This window comes from Apostichopus japonicus, chromosome 2, assembly GCF_037975245.1.
Source record: "Apostichopus japonicus isolate 1M-3 chromosome 2, ASM3797524v1, whole genome shotgun sequence".
In the NCBI taxonomy this organism is placed as follows: Eukaryota; Metazoa; Echinodermata; class Holothuroidea; order Aspidochirotida; family Stichopodidae; genus Apostichopus; species Apostichopus japonicus.
In genome coordinates this window covers 30537859-30555019 of record NC_092562.1, presented here as the reverse complement: position 1 = coordinate 30555019, position 17161 = coordinate 30537859, and the positions used below count along the sequence as shown (strand labels likewise).

The 17161-nt window shown below is 36.9% G+C and overlaps 2 protein-coding genes across 6 annotated transcripts in view; one reads left to right on the top strand and one right to left on the bottom strand.

The window, feature by feature from the left end:
• LOC139956014 (uncharacterized) overlaps positions 1-17161 on the top strand; it is a 183547-nt gene that overhangs the window by 73680 nt on the left and 92706 nt on the right. For all 5 annotated transcript variants that reach the window (XM_071955178.1, XM_071955177.1, XM_071955180.1 and 2 more), the window contains exons 8-10: positions 6067-6333; positions 9508-9834; positions 11539-11799. In XM_071955178.1, coding sequence (XP_071811279.1) covers positions 6067-6333; positions 9508-9834; positions 11539-11799 — 855 coding nt within the window. The remainder of the gene's footprint in view (positions 1-6066; positions 6334-9507; positions 9835-11538; positions 11800-17161) is intronic.
• LOC139956110 (uncharacterized) overlaps positions 1-17161 on the bottom strand; it is a 100970-nt gene that overhangs the window by 40500 nt on the left and 43309 nt on the right. The gene's annotated exons all lie outside the window — the stretch shown is intronic.

The following is a 17161-nucleotide window of genomic DNA, read 5'->3' as shown; positions in this document are numbered from 1 at the left end:
AGGAACTCTGCTAAGATCGGACACCCCCATGTTCGTAATTATACAGCAAGGGAAAATGAAAACCTACCAGTTTTCAAATACGTAATAAAAATCATCAATTAATTCAATGTTAGGTCACAAAATTTTACGATCTAGCCACAAAAAATGACCTTTGAAAAATATTTCCGTAGGGTATTTGAACATTGTGTTAACTTGAATGGAACCTTGCAAAACTCAACACTTTTACCAATCAACCACAATTTTCGGTGAATAAAATGAATATATTATGAATTGAAGGTAAGAATTAGACCAGACTATTTCAAATATTTAATGCCTATCAACTTTTGGCCTCCATTTTAGTTGGCCGTTCGAATTATACTCCGACGTTGTTAAAGCAGCATTTTGCGTTGGGTCGCTTTTTTCCACCTTTTTAACATGTGCATCGATTTTTTTAGATGTATCAATCATAAAACAGCAAACTAAGATACCATCCAAGTTTCACCCTGCCAAGAGCGTTAATTAGCGAGTAATTAACGATTTATGTCGATAACGAGTAAAAGTGTCCTCGACAAAGTTTTCATATCTCCAAATCCACTAGTTTGAATTCCACCAATCAGTGAACAGTATGTTTATTCATGAGCATTTTGCGTTTGGTCGCCGTTTTCTACTTTTTTGACATGTCCATCGAGTTTTTTACATACATCAAATCACAAAACAGCAAATTAAGATATTAGCCAAGTTTTTCCCTGCCAAAAACGTTAATTGGCGAGTATTCCACATACAAAATTAATCGCATTCAGTTCCCAAACCCACTAGTTTGAATTCAACCAATCAGAGATGCAGGTTTAGTTATGAGCCGTTGCTAAAAATAGATTCAAGACTTTGCGTTGGTACAACCTGGGAGTTGTTATGCAACTGCCTGGTACAACTGCCATACATGATATAGACTGTACACAAATCAAGGGTGGTGTTATATTACGTATCTGTCAATGACGTTCGTAGTGTTTAAATATTCATATTATGGGCGAGGTTTATTGGGTTCCCAACGGTAAATATCTTGGAGAACAACAAAGTTGAAAGTTGCAATTTTTTCGACTTTTATGCCACCATTTGAAGTAAAATATAAATAGATAAGCTAGTTATGTATGTCGTTATGGCATAGTGGAGTCAGTGAGGTTGAGAAAAATCATAGAAAAGGACGCAAAATGCTGCTTTAACCTAGGCATAGGCTAGGCTGAGCCAATATTTTCCTGTACAGAAAATACAAAATTTTCCGTAAAAATTTTTCCGAAACTTTCACAATTGATATCTGCTGAGCAGATCTAATGAAGGGTGAATTTTGTTTCACATGGGTATTTCTTCAGTTGAATGGTTGAAAATCCTCTCAAATTTTGTTTCTAAACTATGCAGGGTCCATCTAGTAATACTACTACTAGGCCTAGTACTAGGCCTAGGCTAGTTTTACTCGTAAGTAATATATTACAGTAAGAGTAATGCGAAGTTAGGAACTACATAGTCTGAACACCTTCATTTTCGTAATATTTCAGCATGAGAAAAATAAATACCTACCAGCTGAAATATATGTAATAAAGGCTCCAGCTGGGCCTAGTTGCATTAATACCCCGCCACAATTTACCTGCCCCCTGTAGGCCTAAGTGGCTGCTAGGTGGCTACATTCTTAAATGGCTATGTTCTTGATAACGATGCAATCGTAGCCACTATCCCTACTTCCCTCTGACTTGAAATTATTTTCTACTGTTCCCTGTACAATATGATACACTTAAATGAGAAAGATGCAACTGGACCCACCCTAGCCACTCTTCTCAGCACAATGTACTAAGTTTCTTGTTGATCCAACAATGTCTGGTAATTTGACCTCAAATGACCCCTGGTGACCCTCGGAATTTTCAGCACGAAATGTGGACTATATGTACCAAGTTTCATGTTCATCCAGCAATATCTAGTTTCAGCCCTAAAAATGCCAGGGCCTGAACATTTGTAGGGCCCAAAGAGTTTTGATCTATGACACATACCTAACATATGTACCAAGTTTGATCCAATTCCATTCAATACTTTTTGAGTTATGAACGTTTGTTACGATCAAGGAACAAAAGGAACAGAATAACAGAAGGCGAAATTCTTGAGCTGCTCTCCCGCAACTAAAAATGTACCCTGGTTCACATCATATCTGCTCTGACCAGGGGACAGTAAAACTTGATTTGAATTTCAGCTTGAAACTTCTCCAAACACGCCTCTGTCGCCTTTTGCTGATCGATGATTATCAGTAAACATGCAAATGTACCTTCCGAACTGTGTCCAACAACCTTCTCCCTGTCCTTAAAAGGAGACACATTATCTTGAGTGTTTTCCTGTACCAAGGAAACGAATTCATCTGCCCTAGTTTTATTTACTTTTATTTCTTCTCAAATTTCAGACTAGACAATATCTCAATCATCACAGAGTGCAGGAACACCTTCGACCTACCTTCCAGTCTGCTCGAAGTCACTGGCCTTCACCTTATTGACATGACTCCTCTTCATATCAATTGACAGTGGAGAAGATAAGGTCAAGAAGATTCAGTTCGAGTATCCTGTTACTACAGCAGTATAGTTGAAAGTCCAAATAAGAAACTGATGACTAGAGGTTATTTCTGGACAAAATTGGCCCCTGATTGACCGTTATTTGGTCATCTGTATAATCCCAGTCTTCTCGAAGTCACTGGCTTTGACCTTATTAACATGACTCTGCCTCAATGTCAATTGACAATAGAAAATAAAGTCAAAGATAAACAGTTTACCCTGTTACTACAGGTGTATAGTTAGCAAGTCAAAATAAGAAACTGACAACCAGGGGCTCCAGCCGTAGGAATCTATGCAATCATGAGTGCATGTGTGTATGCGTGTGTGGGTATGTGTGTGTGTGACTCAAAGCTTGTAAGTAGGTTTTCTCGGCACTCCAAAAGTGGATTGAGGTCATACTTGGTACAGAAGTTGCCCATCATTAGTAGACGATCCCTAGTTATTTTGGTGCCAATTTCATGAATATTTATGAGTGGGCGGGGCTTAAAGGGAATTCTCTAAAATGTCAATATCTCGGCAACTGCATGTCTGATTTTGATCAAACTTAATTTGATAGTATTGGTAGGTGGTTTGGTATGTTTGTGTGGTACGAAATTTCATCTCATTAAATTCTGAAGGGGCGGAACTAAGTGCAATTTTGCTCATGGCGTTATTTGTTTTTGCAAAAGTAGCCCCTGTTATTTGGTCATCTGTATAATCATATTAAACATTTGTTTCACAAACTATTACAGTTCCATTAGACACAGTTTTCCATAACATGTAATGCACTTCTTCATTTTGAAAATATATGCAAAAGACAGCTGTGTAAATGCAAAGTGAAACATATTCATGTACAAAAGTTTTTTGATTTAAGTTATTCACTACTTTTCATAATTCCAGTCTTATCAAACATCTATCTTCAAATAAATTATTTGTATTCCTTGCTAGAGGCTCGAAGAATCTATGCAATCATGATTGTGTGTGTCAGGATGTCCTCCTGTAGGTATGAATACAGGTTCTACTAAACCTGTATTCTTGACTTCTGTTGAACATGCCATGTAACAATTCAGTAAATCTAGATTAATGGTATTTTTTCACAAAAATGAGTATCTTAAGCAAGTGTACAACAATGAAACTTTCTACATAGGGTTCGATACGTAGCCTACCAGACGTCAGTAGTGACCTCATTCTGTTTGTGAACACCACCACTCAGAAATGCGGTGTTTACAGATTTCTGGTTATTACGTGCAATATTCACATATACCTTTCAATTATCTTGGGCAGTCTCAACGAAGTAGTCTACCCCTATTGTTTATTTATTGTTCCAGTAATCCAGAAATAAGAGAGGCCAATCTTAAAATTAATTTTTCCACATAAAGCATAGCTATGGTCAATTCATATTTGGTGGATAGGTCCACAATCAGTGGTGGCTGTGCATGATATTTATTCAGAGAGAACAAACTGGAGGGGGGGGGGGCCTTTACCTTCACAACATATCATTTTATACTTCCAGTCTTCACAACAGATTCTTTCCCCCAAAATAGTACTTATTTATCATGTGTGCTCCAAAAGTCACCTATATTTCAACTAAAAAATTTAGATCACCTTGCCGACATGTAATATCCAACACATTGCTGCCATTTATTCTTTAGACAGACTATGACATTCTTATTGTTTTAATTTTTTTTTTTATATTCCTTTTACATCATTTGTTCTTCTATATTTTTATGTTTATAGTTCTATCAGCCATTTCTAGAATAGTGTTGAAATAAAACGAGCCTATTAAACAAACAATTACGACTATGTTATTTCTGTACATTTTAATATGTTGAAAATTTGAGGTCAAATTACTAGACATTGTTGGATCAACATGAAACTTGGTACCTATAGCCAACATTTCATGCTGCAAAATGGGGAGGTCATTTTAGTAGACATTCATTCATACTTGAATAGAATCCTCAGATTTGATTGATCTTATCATGAGGTTATCTAACGAATAATCAACGCTCTGTGTTTAATGCTATCGCTGTATGCACTCTGGCTTCGCTTGTATTAAACCCAGAGCGTTGATTATTCTCTAGATAACCTCACTCTAGACAGTGAAATAAACCCTAATTGTTAGATCAACATGAAACTTGGTACATAAGGTCATTGGAGCAAATTTGGTAATTATCATCAAAGTTGACGGGAAGTATATCTTATTAACCGCAGCAGCTATATTGACATGGTTTGCTATATAGTTGTAGGCTCATTTGTTCTGGAACTGGTGATTTGCATGGATACCGATGCAAAACCACTGATAGCTCAACCAGGCGAGACACTTGGAACGAATCACCTTGATTTATTTTTCAAGAAATGTTCAGTAGCATTTTACATCAGTGGAAATAATATAGATGGAGATATAGCTGCATTGCTGCTTTTGTTTTACTTGCAGTATACATCCTATCTATGTCAGAATCTAACATGTCAAATATGAGAACTAAAGCTTGCCTTCGTATCCTGATGGCACAGGGGTAGTATATCCCTGACCAGTGTGTAGCGTACCAAAAAGATGCTAACATTGTTAAGAAACTAACATGTGCCAAATTGTACATCAAGAAAATGCAGTTTGGTCAGCGGATTTGTAGCTCTGTTTGCACGATACTAGGGCTGAGGATCCTTCACAAATTTTAACTGGCATTGAGTAACAGCCTTTGATATTGACTATCTAGTCTACTGCAAACTAAGGCTAACTAAGGTCTAACTTTGGCTATGCTAACTTGTAAGTTTATCTACTCTGTCACTATCCGGCCAAACACATCCTCATCTGCGCTTGTCTCTGGTTCAACATGTGTAGGCCTACTTGAATTTCTGCCCCTCCCCCCATGTGTTCCAGCACTGAACTGTATCCTTCTAAACAGAACAAATCTGATTAGTAAAGTGTGTATATTTAAACTATACACGTTTACACATACTCTACATACTGTAACGTGCATAGCATCTTGCAAGATGCTTGTTTGCCAGACCAGAGTCCCAGTGCAGAGAAAGTAAACAAACAATAACATGATTTGTTTTCTACTTCTCCTGTCAGAACCTTTCTAGCCAATTCCCATGCAACATTTATCGATTGCTGCGATATGTTGTATCATATGTACATAACTATTTAAACTTTTGTGCATACGTCCTATCAACAATTGTTTGAAATGTTAGCAGCATCCCTTACAATAACTGTTCTGTTGATGGCCTGATGGTGCAAGAGAGCTGCTTTTCTTTGCTTCTCAAAAGTTTGAATACATACTCTATTGTGCAGAACTTTTATTTTGATGGAGCTTGTGCCCTCCCTCCCCTGCCTGTGGCATCACAAGAAAAATTGGGTAATAAGATAAAAATATTGTTTTTGTAGCAAAAGTTAGGAAAACACGTGATATGTTCGTTCCTAAAAGTATTCAATATGAAATAGGGCACAGTCACTGCTGTATGTCGCCTGGTATTTAAGCATAGTGATGACATCATAAGAAAACATTTTGACAGAAATCATTCTTTATTCCAGACAATGGTGCCGGTAACATCATCCTAACATATGTTACAGTGAACTCTGGACAAGCAGCTAACGTGACCTGTACTGTTATTAGGAACCCTCTGGTAGCACAGAGTGACTTGGTACTGAGTCCCATTGGTACATTACTTACTGCTGAAGAAGATGCAAGAAGTTATAAACAAACAAAGGTAGTGGAAATAACATTAGAGACAGCCATGCAAGTGACTTGCTCCGTCAGGGATACTGAGCTTATGGAGACCATCTCGCTAATGCCTAATGGTTAGTACTAAAACAGAATTGTTAAGAATTTCAGCAGTTTACACGTCTACGGAGATATTCCTTTGAATTCAGGTTAATTTCAATCTGAGAGGGTGTTATATTGTCGCTGAATTTATCTATTGCTTTATGCTGCACCAAAAAACAGCTCTAGTCAACCTTCCTTAGCTAAAACTTGTCCTAGGATTGTTCATCACAAGAAAATAAATTAAAAATAAAGGAGAGAGTACCCCCACACATATCATTAGGATTGGGTTTGCTGGAACCAAGGCTCCAATCAAGGATTGAGAGGGGCAGTTTGGAAATTTGCTTTTAGGAATTGCCTTGGATTTTTCTTGCATAGTAGGGTACTGCAGCAATTTTTCAGCTGTCAAAAGGAAACTTGGAAACATTAAAAAAAAGCACAAAAGCATTTTTTCCCAATTGAGAGGAAACGCACAGATATGACAGAAAACAGGTGATTAATAAATTCAGCATCGGTTAAGCCATACATCTAGATCTGTTTTATTTCACAAAGCTTCTTAATGTCTGTTTTCCCGGCAAACAAATTTCTTAAGTGTCTTGAAATTTTGTTTATTCAGATACACTTTGATAATGATCAGTTTGGTGATCATATGAGGGCAGTCTATGACTGCTTGATTAAAGGTATCCTGTGCTGCCCCCAAATATGCTAGAGATTCAAATATGGTGACTTTTGGTCAAAGTTCTTAATCTGTTTTTAATACAACCTTCAAGGCAATTTTCCTCACTAGCTACCTGTCATTCATTTATCTTGTGTGTTCCTTAAATATGTCTGAGAACAATTGTAGAGTATAGACCTCCAGGAAAGTACCTTTTGAAAGGTATCCTGTGCTGCCCCCAAATATGCTAGAGATTCAAATATGGTGACTTTTGGTCAAAGTTCTTAAACTGTTTTTATTACAACCTTCAAGGCAATTTTCCTCACTAGCTACCTGTCATTCATTTATCTTGTGTGTTCCTTAAATATGTCTGAGAACAATTTGGAGAGTATAGACCTCCAGGAAAGTACCTTTTGAAAGCAATGATAGTGTGATATAATTTGGGACCTATAAAGACTACATTTAAAGGGGATTAGCAGGTAAATTGTTGCCATTGATAATTAGAGGTTATTTTTAAGGGGAATACGGCCAGTGATAGGGGCTGGCGCTGACAGCAATGACAGCAAATTGCCATAAATGCTGTCGGTTAAGTCAAGCCTTTATTGGAAGGTATATTATTCCAACTAAAGTTACACTAGCTTCCATGTGACATCTGTAAACTCATTACAAAAAACAGGGATGAATAAGCTTTACTATAAAATATTATTTAGCTTTATTTCATAGCGTAAGTCTCAAGCCTAAAATACTAAGAAACTAGCATGAGTCTTTTTAAGTCACATGTAGTAATTGTTTTACTGGAAGTACCAAGACTAAAGTTACCCCGGTTGTCCATGTGGCATCTGTAAACTTATTACACAAAGCAGGGATGAATAAGCTTTACTGCGACTCTTCATTTAGCCTTATTTCATAGCTTAAGTCTCGAGCCTAAAATACTCTTAATATACTACTTCTTTAAGGTAATTGTAGTAATACTTAAGCTGGAAGTAATTAATATAATTATTAATTTGTTCTGATACACAACATGAACTATAAATATCATTAAGATAATGCAAATTTGGAATTCTGAAAAATGTGTGCAGTAGGCAAACAACAAACTTACCATAAGTTCTCCATGCCAACAGTGTTGTGGCACCAGTCTTGTATGTAGTTAATAACTGTTGTTAATATATCAATAACTAGTTGACAAACTTTAGTTACATCAATTTACCAATTACCATGCTTTCAAAATAATCTGACTTTCCCATCTATACTTACTGGCATAGGCGTATGAGGCGGGGGGGGGGGGGCAGGGGGGCAGACTGTCCCCCAAATTTTGAGAGGACATGAAATTTGGGCAAAAGTCCTGAAAATTCGGGCAGCCTAAGAGGAGAAAAACAAATATATATAGATATGCAGTAGCTTGCCCGAATCTTTTTCATATTTTTGCCCGAAAATTCTGTGGAGAGCGTTCTGTGTTATTTGTTTTGTGACATTAAAATTAATACAGGCCTAATGATTTTCTTTATTTAGCATCATGATGCCCGAATATTTCTGTGTCACACCACCGTAAGCGCAGCTTATCTGGTCTACCATGCTTTTTGCACTAACGCCCAAAATTATTAACAGGGAACGCCGCTCACAATCGTGGTGACAAGCATGCATGGAGATTAGCAGTCTCTGAAGTGTAAAAAATCGCAGTAAACATTTTTTCTAACTAATCAACTGTATACCTCGACATCCCCGACATGAGTGTATATAAGAAACATTTTCTTTTTCATTGATGATGGGGGGGGGGGGAAGTGCCTACAAGCCTAAAAGGTTTATCATATTCTTTGTTATTTTTGATACTTTTCTTTGTGAGACAAATTGCAGTTTCACCCGACACAGCGACATTTTCCCGCCTACAATGTATGTTTTTCTGTAGGTAGCTGAATACTGTGTTAAAATAATACATACCGTAACTAAATAGGAGCTTAAAAAATATACTGTCCTATTTTTCCCCTTCAAAGTTATTTTACAATTTTTCTTTACAAACTTTTTGGGGAAGAGAAAATTTCTAAACGTGAGATTATAAAATAAAGATTGTTTATATGCAACTTGCAAGGCCTCATAAGTGCCATTTCCGGCAATCTGAGAGGCATATTTTGCCCAGAAATTTGTTGTACGCTATGCACCAACCGATGGTGGCGCTCCGCTTCGATAGTGTCACGGGAAATTTCGGGCACAAAAGTTTCTGCCCCCGAAACCGAAATGGTCCCGTACGCCTAGATGCCTACTGGGGTTGTAGAGTTTGACCATTTGTCACATAATAATAAATAGATGTTATTGAAACCTCTTACAGTGTCAGTGTTTAAATATGTGAGAACCATCAAGTGGCTGACAAATTTCTTACGGTTAACCTTATTACATACCACTGTACCTTGGAATTTAAGTTATTAGTTGTTTTGATTCTTTGTTTAAATTGGAACCCATGGATATTTCTTGTTGAGCATGCATGCAAACTATCTGCTGCTTCAAGATCTCCTGCACATTTTGTCAAACCATTACCACATAAATCATTTTCTATTCCTGTTACCAGGCCAGCCTGATCCTCCCTATGTTGCTTTGGTAAGGAGTCCCGTGGCAACCGCAACAAATCCAACTATCATTAAAGTACACACAGGTGATTCCCAGACAGCCAGTGTAACATTTGATAAAGCAGTGCTTCAAGGACAACGTTATAATTTTACGGAAAATATTCCTAGAGTACCAGATGAAGCAATGACAAACATCAGCAGTGAACCTGCTACTCTTACCCTACCTACTACCATGGAGACAGCTTCAAGGACTGGTATCTACACCATCACTGTAACAGAAGATGAAAGCCCAGCTGTTGCATGGAGGGTCTTAGTGACAAATGAAAATGGTATGTGAAGGTATATGTGAAGTGAAACAAATTAGTAGGAGGGACTGGACCATACAATAGGACGAGATATTGCACCCATACCTTGCTATAGACACAGTGCAGATAAACTGTTTGAAAAAGTCTATAAGACAAATCACCCATCTTTACATAAACCATCATCCAAGGGAAAGCTACCACATTCATGTAGGGAAGGGTATACTTTATACACGAATATCGCTCACAGTATAGCCTTGTAGATATGTCATGGAAGTTATTGACTATGCATTACATCACTGGGGAAAGCTAATTAATTACCACTGTGAAGGCTTAAAGAATCCTCCAAATATTGTTATTCAAACGTGTGTCATCAGATGTGATGAAATGATATATATATGATTGTTCTACAAGATATGTCCATATATAGGCATGCATTAGTTACTATATGCCATTTATATGCTAACCTTGTTTGCTAAAACTGCAACATAACTCCATTGATGCCTGTCAGTTCAGTAAGCTACTGTCCATTGGTGCTCAAATTGGGGATATTGTCTGCCTGGTGAGGGGTGGGGTGGGAGGTGGGAAGGAAGGGACGAGTTCTTTGTTGCCATGAGATCTTGTAATGGTTTACCGTAGGTTCTTCAGTTATTTTGACATGATCCGACCATAATGCTTTTTAGTTCTAATGACCTTTGACTTCTTATATTTCACACTATTACATCATCACACATTGAGGCTCAACCACTTGCATGCATACATCTGCAAGTATGAAATCTGTCAACCTTGCAGTTGAGGAGAAGTTCACAATGCACCTTTTTTTTCCTACAAATTTGGTCAAGTTTAGCCTTTGACGAGCTCCTTTGTGACCATTGACAGTTTACATTGATTAATATGATATAAACTTTGAGTATTATTCTGTACATGGGTTTGAGGGTTTTAATCACTATTGATATTGGTAGGACCACACACATATTTATGGTTTCAGTCTAAATTGTATGTGGATTGTTTTTGTTTCTGTGTGCCTCCTGCCTCGTTTGAAACACTGTATATTACAGAAATTGATCCTTGGAATGGTATCAAACAATACATGCATTCCCAATATTGAATTAAAAATAGCTTGCTGTTTATGATGGAGTTCAATGGTCATGTGAGGTCAGCAAAGGTCAAATCTGAAAACCTTGCAAACATGGTATCTCTAGAAATGGAAATGTGCTTGCATCTCATGTAAATATCACATATCACAAGATCACTATGAAATTGTGTAAGCATATCTGAAGAAGGAATGTATCCTTTTTATATCAGATTCTTAAAAGCATGTTATGTTATCGCAACCTGAATGCATTTTTTGCATTTCTGTTTGGTAGTTTAAATGTTGACTTTTGAGTGTGTGAGGTCTAACAACCCATTCAGGGCATACAACTACCAACTGTTAAACCTCCATTGATCTTAATCTTTAGGATGAGTTCGTGAAACTTTTCTTGATGCACGCACACAGACAAGTACCCACACAAGTTCATCTGCATACCTGTTTCAATTTTTGTTGCCTGATCCATTAAGCAAGTACTTAAACTAATGTAATCAAAAATTGAAGAAACACATTTTTGAGATTGAAGACAGATTTACCAATGTACATGGCAATAATTGCAGCAAAATAATAGTTACAAAAATGTGTAACTACAACAGACTGTAAGCTGGTATCACTACCTTACGGTCTTAATTTCTTCCCAGCAACTATTAAAGCTTTGGAGTATTCCACTGGTGCATCAATGGGCGATAACGTGACTGTCATGGTTGAGTCAAGCGTAGCTACGGCAAGGCTTCTTTGGAGGAGAGATGGTGTGTTTGATCCAGACGGGTCAACAGGCAGCTCCTGTACGGGAAAGACATCTTGTGGTGATGCTAGTGCTTCGAACTCTTCTGTCTTTGAGAGCTTTAAGGCAGGTGCATACTCTACACAAATCCATGCCATCATGAATGTGATTGTCAGAGGTGGGTATTTATTTTGACTTTCATGCTTGTGTGTACTATCCAATGTAGTATTCCTCATTACAATACTTATAACACTGAATAGATATTTAATAAAATAAAATCCAGTTTCTAAAGGAGACACTACCCCAAGCAATCTTCAATGGCTTAAATGACAGGAATCATTGTGAAAACGTTGTGTAAAACGCTTAGATAAATCATGTTAGCGCTCTGGTTAATCTCTGATGTCGTAGTGCCACTAAAATCTAAAACATTTAACTCTCTCTTTGTTTTCATTTTTTTGTATAATTTCTTGCTGAACTGAGGTGAAAGGAGTCTATGGGATGGTGATGGTATGTGTGTGTGTATTGTAATGTGGAGAATATCGCCTGCAGCTTGGTAGAGATCTGGTACTATTGTCCCCCCTGGGAAAAATGATTTGGAAGGCTATTTCAGAAGCCTAAATCCAAAAAGCTCCACTCAAGTATATATGATTCAAACATTCTGTTGATTAAAAGATGATTTATTCTCTCTGTGATAAAATTAAAAGGTCAAATAGATGGTGTAAAATTACTTGATGATACTGATTGGAAACAAACAAATATATATATATATATATATATATACAGTACTGATTTCGCTTAACTCCCGTTGAAAAAAAAATCAACGATCGATAACAAAAGTTGAAAATCGTTGAAAATCGATTAAAAACGAATAATTTCGTTGACAAGATTTAGACTACTGCGGGCACGGTTGTCAACAAAGTTTCAACGAAATTTCCACGAAAGTTATCGCGATCAAAAACCGCCAAGGCAATTCTAGACATATCAAGGTTGTGACTTGCGTTGAATCCTTAGTGTAACTACAGCCGTTTTCAGACTATACAGAAGTAGCCGAGGAATATTACAAACGTTGCAAAAGTTTGATTGTATATACTGTAAGACAGAGTTAGTTCTGTACTAGGTGTTTGAAAATGATTTGGCTAGGATAATAAAAACTAGTCTTGGTCGATCGTAACAAGCACATTCTACGACTCTTAAGTTATAGGCTAGTATTTAACTAGGATAAGTTTAAGTTAACTCACCAAGGAACGCAGTGTCAGAAAAACAAGGAAAACAAAAATATCAACAATGAAACAGTCGTAGCTGGATATCAAAGAGATCTTTATTCCCAATAAATTCCTGTGTTACTTGACGTACTACAGTACTGTTTACTACAGAACCGCACTCTCAAACTTTTCTGCATTCCGTCCAAAAAACCTCCCCCGGCTTCAATGCACGCAAAAAAAAAAAAAACTGTTATTTTCCCCCTAACCCGTTACTGTAAGTTGCCCGCGAATGCAGATGGACTGCCCTGGTAATTAAGGTCGCAGCCTGGGTCTGGGCCACCTATAGTATGCTGCTTACATGTGCATTCCCTACCCTGGATATCCCCACCACCAAACTTTCTTGAGAGGCTTAGTCCAATCATAAACCTGGCTTTGTCAAATTCACGCCTACCATATGTTAATTAGCATAGTATTTATCTTCGTGGGGGTTTAGCACTGCAGAACCTTTGGCTGGCTGCCTCTAGATGCAAACATTATTTTACCCCTACTGTTCGTAATGGAATGGATGTTACCTGTTACTTAGTTAATTGAAAACCAAATATTCATTCATATATATATAAGTAGAACAATCCAGCAGGGATAGAAAGTTTATCTTGAATGAACCAATCAGAAGTCGTGCTATTAATAAAACTTGAAAACACCTGGCCAGCAAGAAAGTTGCAAACAATTGTTTCCATGCCTACTAAGAAAATAAAGCAGTGACTTGGGGCCCACGTTGGGTAGATTTCTGTGGAAAATGAATATATTTTCATTGCTTATTTGAGTATTTTATATTGGGAAGAGTTGATCAAACATTACTGGGGAGGGCTTTCAACTGGCCTGACGGCTTTCAACTGGCCTGACGGCATGTAAATTTAATTTAATGAGAAGGGGGAGTTTTTATGAGTCTCCCGGTATGCGTCACATGAGAAGTAAATGTTTTGTTTTTCGGTTTTATCATCGTTTTTCAAGTGGAACAACTCATAAAATCATATCAAATGAAAATAATATATATTTGAATATCCTTCCTTAGTTTTACTAATCAGGAATGTTTGATAAGGCATGCAATGCATCATTCGAAAATGTAATTTTAAAGTAGAATTGAAAATGAACGACATAAAACAATATCTGTGAAGCGTGTGGAGCACAACTTTGAATATTCGTTGTGAAAGAAAACATAATGAATGATGTTTACTGCGTAAATAAATTTCGCGGAACTGGTATAGAGAAATTACGTACTGCAGCTTACGTCAGAGAAGCTCATAAATGACACAGGTGGATAGAGCGCATCAAAATTCGGTTTAGGAAATCCAAAAGTCGATGTCTCCTTCCGTTTTCGAGTTATAAGCGATTTTGTGTTTTTGCGATATGGTTTTCAGTATATTTTCATTGAATAAGGTCGTTTTTTTTGTGTGTGTTTAAATAAGGGTGTGACCTAACAGATATTTCGCTAACCGTTTCACGGTATCGCCTGCCGGTCGATTAAACGTTTAAACGCTGTTTCCCGATCGCGGCTCTTTCGACGCACCGTCACTCGACTTTTAATCAAAATAGGATGTTATGAGTACAATAATTAAGGTTTTCTTTTCCAGCAGGTAGCAATTCAGGCAGCAAGACAACGATCAATGTATGTTAATTACTAATTAGGCCCAATAATATTGCGAACCTTTCGTGTAATAATAATTGCCTAACACAAATGATCAGTATTCGTGGTCTTCAGAAGTTCAGATCACTGAATTTATATAACTCGGCCTTCGGCAACATCGTAACTTTTGAAGAAAAAAAACAATATATTTGTCTATCTATCACAAGATTTTAAACAAAAACTCGCCTAAATTAGCAAACTTACCCACCTTTCCTACTTACTCATTAAAAGTCATGTTAAGAAAACAAATTACGCACGCACGTGTTGTGCGATGGGTTGTAAAAATCAAGTTCAAACTGGTTTGAGCAGCCTCCGATTTCATTTTCTTTCTCTTGTGTCACATACATGTATGATACAGTACCTTACATTTGATACGAAAGTAACTTCAACAACAGCTTCCCAAAATTGGTGTCGCAATATGTTAAGATTTGACCACGCTGGGCAGTACCATTCATAATTTGCATATTACACTAAAATTTACACTCGGCGTCCAGATGGCGGGAGAATTTAACATCATGTTCAATGTGTTGTGTCGTTCCCATGCTGCGATGAACTTGGGCAAGTTGCCAAGTTCGAATGTCAATGACCTACTTACGTTCTGTGACCAATGTCAGTGGGAATTATGTGTGTAAACACGCGGGTTTTTCCATGTGTTATATATAGAAGTTTTTACGTAAGCGGAGCGAATTTTAGGGCGGCTCATTGATTGTGAGGAAGCACTTATCTAAGCATCAATATTTGTGAAAAATATCGTAAGTTTTTCATTTTCATTCATTTTCTTTTATGTTTGCCGCAATCCCGCCCGCAATGCATGCACAGCATAATACCATGTGTGAAAAAAATGGATGTACACGTGCGGACCTGAGAGAGCAAACTGGCCATGTGTTGTTAATGTAATAATGGTACTGTATATATATATATATATATATATTATATGGCCTTAATAATGATTGTGAGCACTGGTTGGTTCCTGTGTAAGAACTAATTTGCCTGTATGCTTGGAGTCACATGTGATGTGGAATCTGATGCATGATTGATTCAATATCACCTACTGTACTTCAAAACATCTTTATTATTCATCAAATATGTCACTGAATGAACCAATCATGATTAAGAAAGAAAACAACTCATAAGTTTTTTGGTTATGATCATCGATATCTGCAAATACAGGCTAGAAAGTGGACCAACAAGTTATATTTCTTTATTCCGACACCAGTGGGAATTAAAGAGGAGGAACTTGAAGTCAAAAGTGCAAATGGTTAACACCTGGCAGGAATTTGATAGGATCTAAAAGGAGGTATGATATCACTCAAGAGAGTAGACACTTGTTTGGTATTCTGACTGAGGATTTGGTACAAAAGAATTCCAAGTCCTCAGTAGACTTATATCATTAAGGGGCATTGCTAATGTTAGGGCAGATTTCACAGTAAAGGGGTCCAATTATACTTTTCAAATATGAGGTATGTGGATTTGGACTGTAATGGAAAAAATCAAAGGGGTCCGCCAAGCATGACTTTGTGTGTATGTGTGTGTTAATCTGTGACACTTGCTTGGGTCTGTAATAACTCAACAACTGAGTGATGGAAATTTGTCATACTGCTGTGTAGATGTATTATAGTGAGAATGTGTGCCCTATTGGTTTTGGTGCTCATGATATGAATATTAAAGAGGTTATGGGGTCAAATGTAAAAATATTTACATCGCAGTAACTCCACGACATTAAGTCGCATTGTAACCATACTTGCAGGTAACCACAGTGTCTGTTGGGTTTTTGTATTGTTTGTATTGTTCTTTATTAAACATGTTTAATAAAGAACAATACAAACAAAAACAATCGTAAGGAAGAAGTTTGGATGCACGTCTTAGAGATTTGTTGAAAATAATTCAATACAGTCATCATGTCAAGATGGTGATACATGTCTGAGTATTAGCTCTTCTAAGCATGCAATTAGAACTTATGTAATCTTTATTTCAAGGATGACTGTAGGCACAAAAGAATGTTATTGTTTTAGACCATTATAATACACAGTCGCTAACAGATTGATGTCAGTAATACTCAGGTCTTAGATATATAAGTTCTTAGGTCTTAAATTTGCTTTCACCCTATCCTCACTTTAATTGCTAACACAAACTCAAGATACTGGAAAATATGGTGCAGAAAATCCAGGAAGCATTGTATAACTCCTCTTTCCCATGTTGTGATCATATAATTGTCCCCCTGGGGGAAAACTATTTACACATTGTAATTACTTAAAATCTGTTCATTTTGTCAATAGGGACCCAAGTATTGACAAATAGGTATTGAAATGAGGTTTTAATTTTTATATTTTTTTTTTATAATTAAGCTAATTAGATATGTAAATATGCAAATGAGGTTATGGTACAAACAATGTACTTTTTTTGCCCATTTGAAATTATTTTGATGAAATCTGCTGGACTTTTGATAGTTTGATGAGTTCAAGACATGTTATTTCATAAGTAAAATATAATTTGATGTTTGAATGTGAGGAATATGACTGATTTTCCCCCCGTTCTCCGAAGTACTGTATTATGTAATACAATGGTAGCCACGCGCAACGGTAAGTCATATAGGCTATACCAATTGCGCTACGACAGTACATGTATACACAATACATAGTACATACAGTGTGCAA